Genomic DNA, 13691 nt, shown 5'->3' on the forward strand with positions numbered 1-13691 from the left:
TCCATGTTTTCGTAAGTACTCTTCATGAATCAACAATAAGCCAATGGCTAAAGATAAGAAGAAAATGAGAGGACAAGAGCTGACGTTTCCCAGATTGTAGAGAATGCGCCGACTTTGATCTCTGCGAAACATGTTATCTGGCGGGAGCAGCATGTGGCAACGAAACACATTATCTCACTGCCTATCTTTGTGCATTGGACTGTTCCAAGACGCCGTTCCTGGTAGAGGATTGTTCGTGGCGCAACAAGGCGGATGATGTATGCTGCAGTCACTGCATGGGTTCCATCACACAGGGAAGATATTACCGTGAGTCTTTTCGTTGTACGCCATTTCCAACAAGGCATGATGGCTGATCAAATTTGGTCCATCTTCAGATTGTTGCAATTGCGACAATGACAACTTTATTCTGTGCCACGGTTGTTATCGTAGTGGCATCCGGTGCCAAAATGCAAAGGAACATACCCTGCAACTTCACTTGGCCGGCACAACCTCAACAGCCAAGACGTCCTCAAAGCGAGCAAAGATACTCCATAGAAAACGGAAATGCGATATTTGCAATGATGCGATACAAGATAATATACTATGGCGTATGTCATTGGTCTCTTCAAAATCAAACGGCCTTGATGCTGACATCATCAACAGGTTGCCATGACTGCAATTCGGGAAAGTTCACTATATGCCCGTCGTGCTATGTCTCCGGACACGGATGCACAGATTCCCAGCACAAAATGGCGATGAATCGGCTTCGGTGAAGAACCTGCGACGAAAATCACTACGAGAGCCCAGGTGGTGTATTGATCGACATACTTCTCTCGGTATCCAGGATTCTTTCCAAGAGTATGGTGGGAGGGATTTCCAAACAATCATATTATAATACGTGGCAATGCTGAGTGTAACTTCATGTAGACTTTTGCGCTGTTTACTACTAGAAGCCAGTAGCATACCGGTAGCGCTGCAGCTCTCAACAGAAGACCCACTTCGTGCCACAATGGCGCACTTGATCCAACAGCAGTGGGTAAACTTATAGCACATAGAGGATTTCCTGGTATACAAGATACATACCATTGATATCTCCATCAGAACCTACGATTGTGATATTATCTAGTATGGGGACCTGACGGCGGTTTCACCGTTGATGCATGCATCGTCCATACAACTCTCGAGCGTTCACGATGTAACCTTTGACGAGATGAGGATGAGCAATGCACCTTTAAAGTCGGATCGGCTGACGACCAAGCCCTCTGTTTCGTCGTTGGCAATAATCAGCACCGTCTTGTCCTTTTCGGTCATCTCATCCATGACGATGTAGCGATTATAGTTAAATTCAGGATTCTCGTTTGATGGGCAAGAAAACACGCTGCGTACAATCGCGTCAAACTCGTGTGGCCGCGTTCCTAAAAACTGTTTTGGCAGATATGGCACTGTCTTTAAAGGAGGCTCGGCGGGGCCGTCTGAATATGGTGGCTCGACCGCTGTGATGATGGAGGCACGGGGATCGGGCTCATCGCTTGAATGACCCCAATGTTCTTTGCAATAAGTACTTTCGAGGAACTCATTCAGCGTCTGGAATTGAATTAACAGCTACTTTGGATAACGAGGCTTTTGCGCAAAAGCAGTGTACATACCTGCAAACTGATCTCAGCAGACCGAAAGATTGGAAAATATGGCCGGGAGGTGCGTGGGAGCGCCTCAGGACACCGGGTATTCCAGTCTTTACTAGGAGGGAATTTTGATAAGCCAATTTGAGCTTCTCGAGACTTGATCCTGTCTACGAGGGCCATTTCCCAGACGGCCCCTGCCTCTGCGGCTTCGGTTCGCAAACGCCGTATGATGTGTGGAATATCAGCTGGACCACCGCGATCGAGTTGCGCCAGAACGGAGAGTGTCGACGAAAATTGGCATCGGAACTTTGCATGGTCAATGGTGGGGTTGTCATCACCCACGCTGGCCGCCACGAGGCAGGTTGACTGATCCTGCCCCGAGGTACTATCCAGTATGACAAAGGCCTTTCCGTTTACTCCGGGCTTCTGGTTTATTTCATTCATAAAATCGTCGGGCCACCCCAATTGCCCAAACGACTCGATCATGTCTAGGGGCTCATCGTCGGTCTCTCCATTATACAAGACTGGTACATCTTTGTTTCCTACTAGGACCAATTCATATTGTGTTTGCTTTAGGAAAGCGCGAATAGTCTGTAAGTTGATTAGTTTTCATTGTCCGTATTTTCCTCAAAGGGGAGTTAACAACCTTGGAATCGAGCTTTTCTTTGCCCAAAAGGATAACAGGAAACTTGAGGCCGCGGCTGCGCGCAGTGGGAGTCATGGCTTTGCTGGTAGATGCGGGGTGAAGATAGGTAATGGAAACTGGATGGTGGAGTTTGACACTTTTGGCATTTTTTGCAACGTTGTGCGCGAGGACAAGTATTGAATACTGTGGCACTCCAATGGCTATTGTCTTATACAGTCGTCAACTTCGTTCAATGGGTCGTCAACTTCCATATAGCAGCAATTCTGTCCTCGTTTAATGATGCCGCTTTGCCACATTGGAGGCTGACTCTGACGTTGGCTCCAAAGATAACAGAGGCTAGGAGGCATTGGTTACTGATGGGTCTGGGCTGGGCCACCCGCTCTGCAGTGAGGGGGCATATGTTGTGCAGCCCCCACTCACTCCATCCAAAAGGCTTACATTGTCTGAATGCAAAGCGTGTTCTTGCATCGTGTTGCGCGCACTCTGAACCGCCAGCACCCGGGGGTAGCCTATTAGTGATGGTACATTAATGAACAGCAGCTCTCCAGGGCCATGGTGTGCCTACCGCGAAGTAAAACCCCTCTTACCGCACCATTAGGCAATTAGAGCAATTGATGTTTGCTGGATTAGCTTGGTTTTTACAGTGCATTGAAATCCTATGGGCGCTAATTGCGGGGGTACAACGCACCCAATGCAACACAACAGGTCAAGATCAAGCTCGTCCCCAAACTGTCCTTGCGTTGAGTGCTTTATTTTCTACCCATCGGCAAATTGAATGAATGTCAAAACTGCCCAAGGCATTCGTTTGGATTTGGCAGCCAAGAGAAAGATGTTCAGAAATCAAAACATACAAGTGGCACTCGCTAAAGAGTGGACATTGTTTCCCGCAATACGGGCCAAGACACCAGAGTAGTACCTAGCCTTAGCGGTTCCCAATCCCGACAAACACTAGGTATGTCCACGGGTATCGCCTTAGTGCCAGCTCTACAGTCTGCAAGCACGGCCAGAATTGCCTTGCTAAGGACCCAACTACATCTCATACATGCTGCCCACAGCAACATGCCTGCATGATATAGGACTGGTATTTGTTCCCATGAATCAGTCTTGATATGGGTGAGACATAACAGCCCCCATTACCTGTTTGCATCTTTCCAATTGCACACATGTCAACGTGGGTGATTCAGCTTAAGTGCTATACACATTGACCGCCTGTAGTCTTTGTTGGGCAACTAGGAGCAGCGCATCGATTTCACATCAATCAAACCCAAGTGTCAAGGTACATCAATCAGTGACTTACTTCCTTTAACAACCAGCGGACGTTTGTCTCTGAAACATGAAAAACATTGACCACTACAAGTATGCGAGCTCCCTTGGGATTCCAGGCAGTCACGGGCGAGATCTGCTCCTTCTGCGCACCGGATGTTCCGTCCTGCCCGCAACTTCCCTACAAACGGGCATGGGTTTGTTCAAACGCAAGCGTGCAAGCACGGCTTGGGGCACATCAGATTTCTTGGCTCTACCATGGCGCCGTCCTGTTGATTTGTTCGACTGCAGATCATCAAACAGCATTGCACCAAGGCTTGTGACAGAGTGCTTCCACCCTTGGGATCATTCTTAGTTCTTAGAGGTGATTTGTTGTTCCCACGCTGTAACAAACCGAACTGATAGGTCAAGTCGTTTGAGGCAAACGGTGGCGGTGAAAAGTCTTTCTGAACGCCCGCTTTAGAACTTGATACACATATATCCTCCAGATCTCATCCTCTCATTTCCCCTGAGAAGGCCTTGGTACAATTCTCATCCGTCTGCCCTCGGAATCCCCTTGTTTCCTCTCAGTCTCGGAGAATTTCGTTCCTGAAGGACCAGTACATCTTGGCCCTGGTCTATCATGGCGAGCAGAATCCAAATCACCAAAACGGTGTGCAGCCACTGTTACAAATCCAACGAGACCCTTTCATCCTGCGCAGGATGTCATCTGGTCCAGGTGAGTGACTCTAGTACTCTTGAGCCCTCCAATGCCTTGTTGAAATACTAAAGCTGCATCCAGTATTGCGACAAGGCATGCCAAACCGCTCACTGGAGCAAACACAAGCTGGACTGCAAGTCCAAACTATCCAAAGATCAATGGGTCCCCCAGTTTGAGCTGGAAAACCGGTTGCCAGCTTGGGTCGAAGTCAACCCAAATCCCGCTCAGGGAGAGGCACCGTTCACCGGGTTCAATGCCCCTGGCCACCCTCGTGCAATGCCCGCCATTGATGTACTTCGCCTGGACGAGAACGAAGGCGCTGACTGGTCTCAGCCTCTCAATCTATTGTTCCCTGGTATATATACTCAACACCTCCAACATGATGACACGTGCTGACAATGTGACAGTCTCTGGAGACGTTTCAAGCGTGGTAAAGACAGTTGTAGACCTACCTGAGACGTTCTCGGCACCTTTGCGCATCGTAATCAACGACCTAAGCAGTCTTGGGATACGCAACTACATGCTCATACTAATGGCCATATCCTCCAAAGATCCAACCATCACTGCTGAGCTGGCAGTAAACCTATGGTACAATGAGTTCTGGCCATCAACGTATGCTGGGGCTCTACGGCGTATGATAAAGTCTGTCGTGAACCGTCTTGGAGACTTCTCAAACTTGGCAGACATTTCTGCAGAAGGAATGACTGATCTTCATGTGGCTGGGCCCTCTTTCGAGCAGAGAAAGGTTGACGAGCGAAGATTCGGAGGACATACACTGAAGATTTACCTGTCACAAAAGCAATGCCTCGCCCTGGGACCTTGTTATGAGGGCTATGACATGAAAAAGGACATTGCCGACCTAAAGTCACAGCGAGCCAAACCATGGGAGGCGCAAGGCGCTCGCAGGGATGATTGGGATACTATTCTCATGCGTATTCCTCCATCGTGGCGTGAGCCATTCTACAAGTACTTCAATGAGCGTATTGTGCTACCCTTTGGAGCCTTTCGGCACAAGACATGGTACACGAACAAGTAAGTCTATTCTATTCATCGCGAAGATTTCTCGTTCAGTTAACAATCATGTAGCACGCTCAGGCTGGTAGGAACTAGTTTCACCAATCCGTTGGAGAGCTGGGATTTGAATGAAGTGCTTGCCACCGAGGCAGGAGTGTCCCGCAACGACATATATGGCAAACTTTTCTTTTATGTTCGCGGCCTATTTGAGAAGTTCATCGTACGGCTCCGATCACTCAAAGTTGACTTTGAAGTCCACAATTGTGACCCGGTTGAGTTGTCGGAGCATCTGTCAGGGATTGAATTCGACAGGATCATGGTGAGCATACCGTTTATTGCAAACTGATCACCATAAAGAATCTGACACGATATAGGTTTCGTATCTGGGACATTTTCAGGTCTGGGGACTGCAGACAATGCTGGATACCTTCAGACCGCTTCTCAAGTCAACAATGCAGAATCGTCACGCAACCTTGATCGATAAACATAGCTCATTCAACCGCGACCTCTTCGACTTCAATCATTGCAATATATGCAACCCGGGATATCCATTGACATTACGGAAGCTCAGGACTTCTTCGGAAGTACTCTCAGAGTCCGAAGGGGTTGAATTGTTCATGCAGCCGGGATCATCTAGCCGGCCGAATCCTTGGGATTTTATGGGTCACTTTCGTACATCGTGGACTTGGAAGCGTCTGATGGCGCACCGCATTATTGAGAGCTTCGACGGTGATTGGGAGCTGTACCAGAAAATTCATCGTTTTGATGAAATCGCCGCCGAAACAGGCATGCGCAAGAAGGTGAACACTGTCGTTGAGTTCAAGCCGTTGGCACTCAAGCTTGCAAAGCAGAATGAAGGCAAAACCCGGGCCACTCCAGAATCACAGGCAGAGTTCAATGCGTTGCTTGCCTTTAATCCGCTGAGCGACTGTAGATATGTCGAGTGGCAGAGGAATCCGGCTGGTGTGGCTACGGGATTGACTGGAACGACTGCTGGACGTCATGGTCCAACATGCTACAAGGAGTAAAGATGAGTTGTCTTTTGGATGAGATCGAACCTAGACTACATAGTTCTATTCAGATTTCAAGTGACGAAGTTCGCACCTAGGTATGTACATCTCTGCAATTACGGATGATTTATACAATTACCGTGCTGGAAAAACCGACATGTGTTTACTCCGTGTCAAGTTCATATGGACGGAAAATACCGTTACGGAATAGACCGAATTTTCCCTTTCTCCTGGAGAACCCATGGACGGGAAAACGCCGCACCCAAACAGGGCTTCATCGGATGTTTACGCCGTGTCCAGGCACATAAACGGGAAAACACCGCACCAGAACAGGCCGATTTTCGCATCGCGCCGAGTGTAAATATCCAAAATTCGTCATTTGAATATCGAAATTCGTCATCTGGGCACATGGCTTCGCCCGAGGAGTGGTCGGTGTCTGTCCTGCGCAATGTAGTAAAGTTTTGCAGCAAGCCTTTTTCTTCACTCAATCATATATAATTCACCGAATTTGCCGACCAATCGTGACTAGATCTTTGCCAAGCAAGCTACTGCAGGTACGACCGCTTTTTTGTCTGTCCGTGAAAACCATGAGTTCCATCGGCGATGCCACCACCACCACACCGGAGGCAAACTCTGCCAAGCCACTGCGATCACCGCTCCAGCTAAGAGGAGTCTTGGATAACTTTGAGTCCTTTGATGTTACCCCAGTAATTGGACGAGAATTCCCCAATGCCAGCCTTAAGGAATGGCTAGAAGCGCCTAATTCCGATGAACTCCTGCGGGACCTGGCCATCACTGGTGTGTCCGAACCTGGGGTGATAATCCAAATATGATTGCTAACGGTTTCCCTTCAAGTATCGCAACGCGGTGTCGTCTTTTTCCGAAGGCAAAATGACCTTACCAGCGACCTACAAAAGGAGTTGGTCGATCGTATGGGCAAGCTGAGCGGCAAGCCCGCTACCTCTGGCCTACATATTCACCCCGTGAACAACGCGAGTCGAAAGATGGGCGGGGACGATGACCACATCAGCACCATAAGCTATGAACAGCGAAAGATGTACGGTCGCACGCTGTACAAGACAAAGCAAAGTGCCAAGGAAGGATGGCACAGCGACATTACTTTTGAGCCGTGCCCGAGCGACTATGCGATTCTGCGACTTACCCAGCTGCCGCGCACTGGAGGTGGTAAGGAAATTAATATTTAAGTGGGAAGCAAGAGCCATCAGCTGATCTCATCCGTCAGATACCCTGTGGGCCTCTGGATACGAAGTCTACGATCGAATCTCTAAGCCGTATCAAAAGTTCTTGGAGGGCTTGACTGCCACTTCTACCCAGCCTCTGTTCAAGGAAACCGCGGCCAAGAACGACTTTGCGATACACCCAGGTCCTCGTGGCAGTCTCGAAAATGTGGGAACAAGCCTCACTACCGTGCACCCTGTAGTTCGCACCAACCCGGTCACGGGGTGGAAGAGCATCTTTGCCGTCGGTCACCACATGCAGCGAATCAACGATGTTTCCGATGCCGAAAGCCAGCATCTACTCCAGTGGTTCGTACGGCTGATTGTCGATAACCACGACCTGCAAGTCAGGCACCGCTGGCAGAATCCTAATGATGTCGGTATGTAAACCCCTTCTCCTGCACATGGGGCCTAGAGCCTGGCCTTGTCACATGTAAACTTACCAACAGCTAATCATAGCCATCTGGGACAACCGGAGCACTTTCCATACGGCCACTTTTGACTATGAGGGACTGGGATCCCGGTCGGGACAACGGGCTGTAAGCGTGGGGGAAAGACCTTATTTTGATCCCTCCAGCGTTGGAAGACAGGAGGCCTTGGCACAGGACATTGAGAAATCGGGATAATGTGTCCGACATCGAGGCATCTAGCTAAACTTTGACTCTGAAACTCAATTAAAGTGGTACATTGTAACTACAATTGACGCCAACATTTCACAAATCTTGCTATCATAGCATAGGAAATAGCAGTGGCATATCTAAGATATCATCAAACGAGCCCCCAAATACCCTTACAAGTGGTTTATACCCAGAATACAGCATTTGACCACTATAGGTACACCTGTTCCTATCCAAGAGCCGACCAGTACTCCGTCTTATGGACGGTGAACACTATGCTCTGCCAGTCCCTTGCCAACTTGATAACTACTTCCGCAAGCATGCAGATCGTGCTGCATCGATTCTATCAAGATCCACTTTTGTCCTTGGGTTCAGCTTGTCTTTCTCTGACTGAACCATGCCACGTCTCGCCTTTGCGGCGTCTCTAAAAGGCTTGATAGAGCCACCTCCCATGGCAAATCCCAAGATGGTTGTAAGAGCGCTTCCGGGACTATCGATAATCTCGTAGATTGTCAATCCAACGTTAGCGAGCTCTCCAGCCATGCCGATAATGGCCTTCATCGTGGCACCGCCCAATGCCCCCGCCAACTCGCCAGCCATTGGAATCAACATGAAGATACCTGTAATGAAGTTGGCAATAATTTCCTTTCGTTCCTGCTCAGCCGCGTCGTCGGCCACCTTGACGACGTCTCGCATGTTGCTGACCGCTGATGACATCATCAATGCGGGCAGCGACACCGAGTCGGTCAGGTCTGACTGGCCGGCCAAGTCAATGCCGTATTTTGCAAACCGATGGCTGTCGGCTATGCCAATGGCGAGCGCGCGAGAGCGGTCGTAGGACTTGCTAATGACTTCTTTTGGATCGGGAATAGTGATTTCGTCGACGATAGGGTAGCCGTGCCACCATGTATTAGCCGTCTTGCCGCATTCGATCGGGTCTGCCTGGTATTGACAGCCGTTGGCTAGTTTGGCGAGGCGATCCCCAGGCTTGATCCAGTCCCTCTGGACGCCATAGTTGTCAAGAATCTCGGAATAGAACTTGTCTTCGTTGGTGAAAATGTAAGTAATCGTCCCTGGTGATGGGGAATAAATGTCGTATGGGTCATTGATCACTGTAGGGCAGTCGACGTCAACCGTCTTCTGGCCATCAACACAACTTGCCGAATTGTCGCACGAGGAGCATCCGCCATAAGGCCCTGTGCAGTCGGAACAGCAGAAGACGGCCACATTTTTTGTGCAGCGGAAGTTGCCCGAGGCCTGAGCACCGGCCATGTAAGCATCGATTGAGGCCGGCACTTGTTGCCTCGTGACGCGCTCATAGGTATCGAATTTCGAATCATAATCACCCGCAACGATGTCGTCATAGTCTGCCAGTGCTTGGTTCAAAACGCTGAGCTCAACGTCGACCAGGTAGTTGTCGTAGCAGTAATCCGGGATGCGATTGGCGTTTTCTTCAATCTGGTCCAAACTTGTGTAATGAGCACTGCAGGGGCTTCTGTTCGGGTCAGTCACGACTTCCTCATAGTCATCGTCGTCACTCGTGCCATCGTAAACAGACAAATCTCCCCTATAAGTGATTGTTAGCTGTTGATGTCCTTGAAGATATTTGGGGGAACGTTGACACGTACTCGCCACTCGATGCAACCAACCACGCATTGATTATGGAAGTGAACGGGTGTTCATTCGTGTTGGTATTGTCCTTGGAAAGGATTGGGTTAGCATCCTTGAGATTGATCATTTCCACCGTTCCAATCGTGTATAGATTGTAAATCCAAACGTTTCCGCTGCCGATAACATTGGCGACTCGTTGTTGACAGTCCTGAGAATCGACGCAAGGCTGGGTATATTCTTGGAACCAGTTGTAGAGGCCAGCCCCGAGAATTTGCACGTTGGTGGACCCGATGATCCTAATCCCCCATGCTGCTGCGCAATGAGGGTTGTCGGAAGTACATTCACTGAAGTCCGGGTCACCTGGAAACGGTGAGTTCGCAAGCTGATTCTTGAAAGGCGCTGGAGCCTGAGGTTGAGGCAGAAAATAAGGGCTTTCTGTTTGAATCTGTGTGACGAAGGAATTAGCCTTTTCCACTGTAGACTTGTCGGTATGCAGGACAGGAGAAGAGATATGGTACTTACCATGCCCATGTAAACGTTTTCAGCTCCATATAATTGATACTGGTATAGAATGCACTGTGAAAGTATCAGCAACATGTAAATATCACAACACGAGGAGCATTGCTACGAACGTGTTCACTAGCAGTGGCATACATCCATGTAGGCCCACCGGTACTCTCAATGAGCATTCCTTCCCATACGTTAGCTTTGGATTCTATTTGTTCTTCATTAAGACCATTAGTAGCGGGCTCATCTTGCAAACTTACCACGTGCGACGTAAATATCGATCTGAGTCTGATCAGGTCCACTGTCGAAGTCGTGATCTGCAACCCAAGCCCAGATATTTTCGAGATATCCAGATGACACTTGAGTCATATGGAGCATCATGGCGCCAGCAATGCAGTTCGGGTTGACGGATCCCGTCAGCTTGGGGCAATTGGCAACCTGCAGTTGGGAGCCCTTGGCGCCACCAATTCGAAAGTGAGTATCTGCAAACATTGTTAGCCAGAGGCGTAGGGCAAGAACGTCTCCCACGGTTTACTAACCCCACATGGCGGCGGAACCCTGTTTGCTCTGAGCAACATTCCATTCCATGAGAACAAGACCAGCTGTCGGCCCTTGGGTGGTGAGCATCAAGTCTTGGATTTCAATCACACCTGCATCGCCCCATTCGCCGACCTGGATCATGACCTGTGGGTTATCAATATCTGAGAAGAAGGCACCCCTGGCCACGATCTGTGCCCAGCATTCACCGACAACCCTGGCCCCAGTCGGTATCTGTTACGATTGATCAGCTTCACAACCAACTCTGACACGTATGAATGAAGACATGGCAAACTACAAACCTTGACTGTTTGCGTCACGATATAAGACCCGAATGGAATATACACGGGTCGCCCGAGCCTTGTTGCGAGGAGGAACAAGATCGCAAGAGCAAAGGTATCATCGGTAACGCCATCGCCTAGATTCAAACGTCCAGAGTTAGTGATAGCTCGTCATTGCCATCAATTGAGATCGACTTGCCTTTTGCGGCCAGACCGGCAGACATGAATGTGTTCGCGTCAAGATCGGCGTATTGAGGCTTTTCTCTCTCGAAAAATCCGGTAGAACCTCTCAATTCTTCTGTTTGTGGATGCAAAGCAGAAAGCGAGCCTCCGCTTTGATACTTGCCATTGGGGGTGTTTTGATCATAGACCTTGCCAAGAATCCAAGACTCGATGCTTCCACTGCCGCCTGCCAAAGATACTCCGGCAGTCTCGTGGTTTACCATGGTACCAACAGAGGAATATTCAATGTTGTCAAGGGTTATGGAGAACTGCTCTGACGCAGTGCCACCCTTGGGCGTCGTAACGTAGATTCCCGTGGGGGTGTTAATGATTGTTGAATCGACAAACATTATTGAGCCACCCCGGTAATCACCGCTCATCTTGACGGCGTACTCTGTGGCGCTGATGAGGAGAGACTTCCAAGTCCAACCCCAATCCCATAGCAAGTCAATGGCGGTACGGCATCCGACAAAGGCCATGTTTCGCGTCGTAAATTGCTGATTGCCACCTAGATGGAATAAGCAAGGAAGAAAACGACGTTTGTTGCAAGAAGCTTACACTGAATACCAACAGCGCCGTCGAAAAATTGCAGATCCGACATAAAACCACCACTGCCATTCTCAGCGACTAAGTTCCGTGTTAGTACATAGACTACAGAAGAAGAGCAGATGAAAACCTGGTAATACTTACAGACACCAACATGTTCCTTATCGGCGGAATCCGACTGGTAAAATTTGACGTTTTGGATGCTGGTGGCTTGTGCAACTTGCCAGTGAACTCCCGCACAGTCGGTCAGATCGGCTTCGGTGACATCAATTACAAAGTTACGCAACTGTCTCAGGAAATTGTTCTAAAAAGATGTTAGATTACTGAACTGTACCCCAACGCAACAACATTGTACTTACTTGGTTAATGTACCACTGGTCCTTGCCATCTTTGCACTAAATTAGTAAATATCCTTCTAAATGCAAGGGAAGCAGATCCCACAGTGCAGGTTCATATCCCAAGGTTAATTGAGCACTTTGGGATAATCAACCACACATCGAATACATAGACGGGAAAATCCAAAATGACTACATACCATTTTTGCCGGTATAAACATCTGATGAGACAACACCGAGACCAACAAAGGACTTGGCCGCTTTGATAATGGGCAGTGAATTTGCCTTCGCAGTGGAGTAAGTAATCGATAGTCATCTGATGGGTTTGGGATAGGAGTTCACTCACATTGCCAATCATCTGCGTGTTGTAGTATGCAATAATGGGAGAGCTGACAAGGTATGTTCCTGAGGGGAAGTAAAGAATGACCGGCTTGACGGTAGATCCGCCACAATTCTCTCCACATCGATTACCTTCTTTCATGGCATTATTAATGGCCTCTGTATCGTCTGTCAAACCGTCGCCCTTGATAAGTAGTGTCAGTCGATTCTCTGAGTTTGCATGGAGGCCGTTTACTTACAACAGCGCCGTACTCCTTGACATTGCGAAAGACCACGTAGTCATCATTTTCTGACCCTCCAAATGGCACCTTGCCTACGTGGTCAATGTCCTCCATCCAAAAGCTATCAGCACGCTTGGACAAGCCAGTGCTTTCACTTGATTCGGTACCATGTGATGGACTGAGTTCAAGCATGTATGCCGGTATGGATTTGTACTCCACGGGCTTCATAGTTGCGGCATCCGCTTCAGCGACCATGGCGGCGGCAGCGGCCACAGTCGAATTGACTGCGAAAGCCTCTGCATCGGCTCTACGCCTCACTCTGGCTGCCTCGGTAGAGAAGGAGTCATAGTAGTTGTTGAGTCGGGGGTTCTGAAATCGCTCTCGGTTCCGAATGTTGGCCTCCTTTTGGGCCTCGAGAACCAGAGCCCTGGCCTCTTCGAGTGTTGAATTGCTGATGGCGGTGGAATTGGCGAGTTGACGACGGAAGTGGGGATGGGACGGCTTGTAAGGGGCACGCGACTGGTGCTTTGACGTCCGTTTCTTGTTTTGCGTAGGATTCAGCACAGCCTCCTTCACGGTATTGGCTGTGTCAATGACCTGGGCGAGTTGATCGGACTCAAGATCAGGATTATCAATCTTCCACTGTTCCAAGAAGTCATCAATGAATGCGGATATGTCAACTGGACCCGGAGCAAATTGGTTAGCAAACACATGCTGGGTGAGAGACGGCACATCAACTTGCTTGAATCGGGAGACAGGGAGGTTGAATTTGATAAGAAACTACTACTGCCGCTTGCCAAAAGAGGGAGGGCAAGCAAGCAGGCAGAAAACAAAGGTAAAAACATGGTGAAGGAGTGGCGCCCGCACTTCGATGAATGCTAGGGCTAGTAGTAAACGAGAGTCAAACTGGAAAACTTCATCCAAAGTCGATTGGGACGAGTGAAGAGACTGGAATCGGATTGTTCGAGTTCATACTTTAGGTAGTTATAATAGACCATTTGTG

The 13691-nt window shown here is 49.0% G+C and overlaps 4 protein-coding genes across 4 annotated transcripts; 2 read left to right on the forward strand and 2 right to left on the reverse strand.

Moving 5' to 3' along the window:
• Positions 1–1167: 1167 nt before the first annotated feature.
• PFICI_06735 (uncharacterized protein) lies at positions 1168–2322 on the reverse strand (the record flags this gene model as incomplete). The annotated part of the gene is made up of 3 exons (XM_007835316.1): positions 1168–1563; positions 1626–2192; positions 2248–2322. The coding sequence occupies 3 exons, from the start codon at positions 2320–2322 to the stop codon at positions 1168–1170; spliced, it is 1038 nt and encodes a 345-aa protein (XP_007833507.1).
• A 1810-nt stretch (positions 2323–4132) lies between these two features.
• On the forward strand, positions 4133–6252 carry PFICI_06736 (uncharacterized protein; the record flags this gene model as incomplete). Its single annotated transcript, XM_007835317.1, has 5 exons — positions 4133–4228; positions 4292–4565; positions 4618–5242; positions 5297–5543; positions 5599–6252. The coding sequence occupies 5 exons, from the start codon at positions 4133–4135 to the stop codon at positions 6250–6252; spliced, it is 1896 nt and encodes a 631-aa protein (XP_007833508.1).
• A 569-nt stretch (positions 6253–6821) lies between these two features.
• Positions 6822–8098, forward strand: PFICI_06737 (uncharacterized protein; the record flags this gene model as incomplete). The annotated part of the gene is made up of 4 exons (XM_007835318.1): positions 6822–7032; positions 7090–7419; positions 7478–7852; positions 7932–8098. The coding sequence occupies 4 exons, from the start codon at positions 6822–6824 to the stop codon at positions 8096–8098; spliced, it is 1083 nt and encodes a 360-aa protein (XP_007833509.1).
• A 297-nt stretch (positions 8099–8395) lies between these two features.
• Positions 8396–13533, reverse strand: PFICI_06738 (uncharacterized protein; the record flags this gene model as incomplete). The annotated part of the gene is made up of 15 exons (XM_007835319.1): positions 8396–9656; positions 9718–10145; positions 10223–10276; positions 10333–10391; positions 10468–10689; positions 10747–10978; positions 11047–11192; positions 11240–11755; positions 11806–11874; positions 11938–12097; positions 12153–12181; positions 12329–12413; positions 12475–12651; positions 12707–13368; positions 13473–13533. 15 exons carry the CDS (start codon positions 13531–13533, stop codon positions 8396–8398), a joined length of 4161 nt encoding a protein of 1386 aa, XP_007833510.1.
• Between the last annotated feature and the right edge of the window lie 158 nt (positions 13534–13691).

The sequence above is a fragment of the Pestalotiopsis fici genome, assembly GCF_000516985.1.
Source record: "Pestalotiopsis fici W106-1 unplaced genomic scaffold PFICI_Scf_4, whole genome shotgun sequence".
NCBI classification, from domain to species: domain Eukaryota; kingdom Fungi; phylum Ascomycota; class Sordariomycetes; order Amphisphaeriales; family Sporocadaceae; genus Pestalotiopsis; species Pestalotiopsis fici.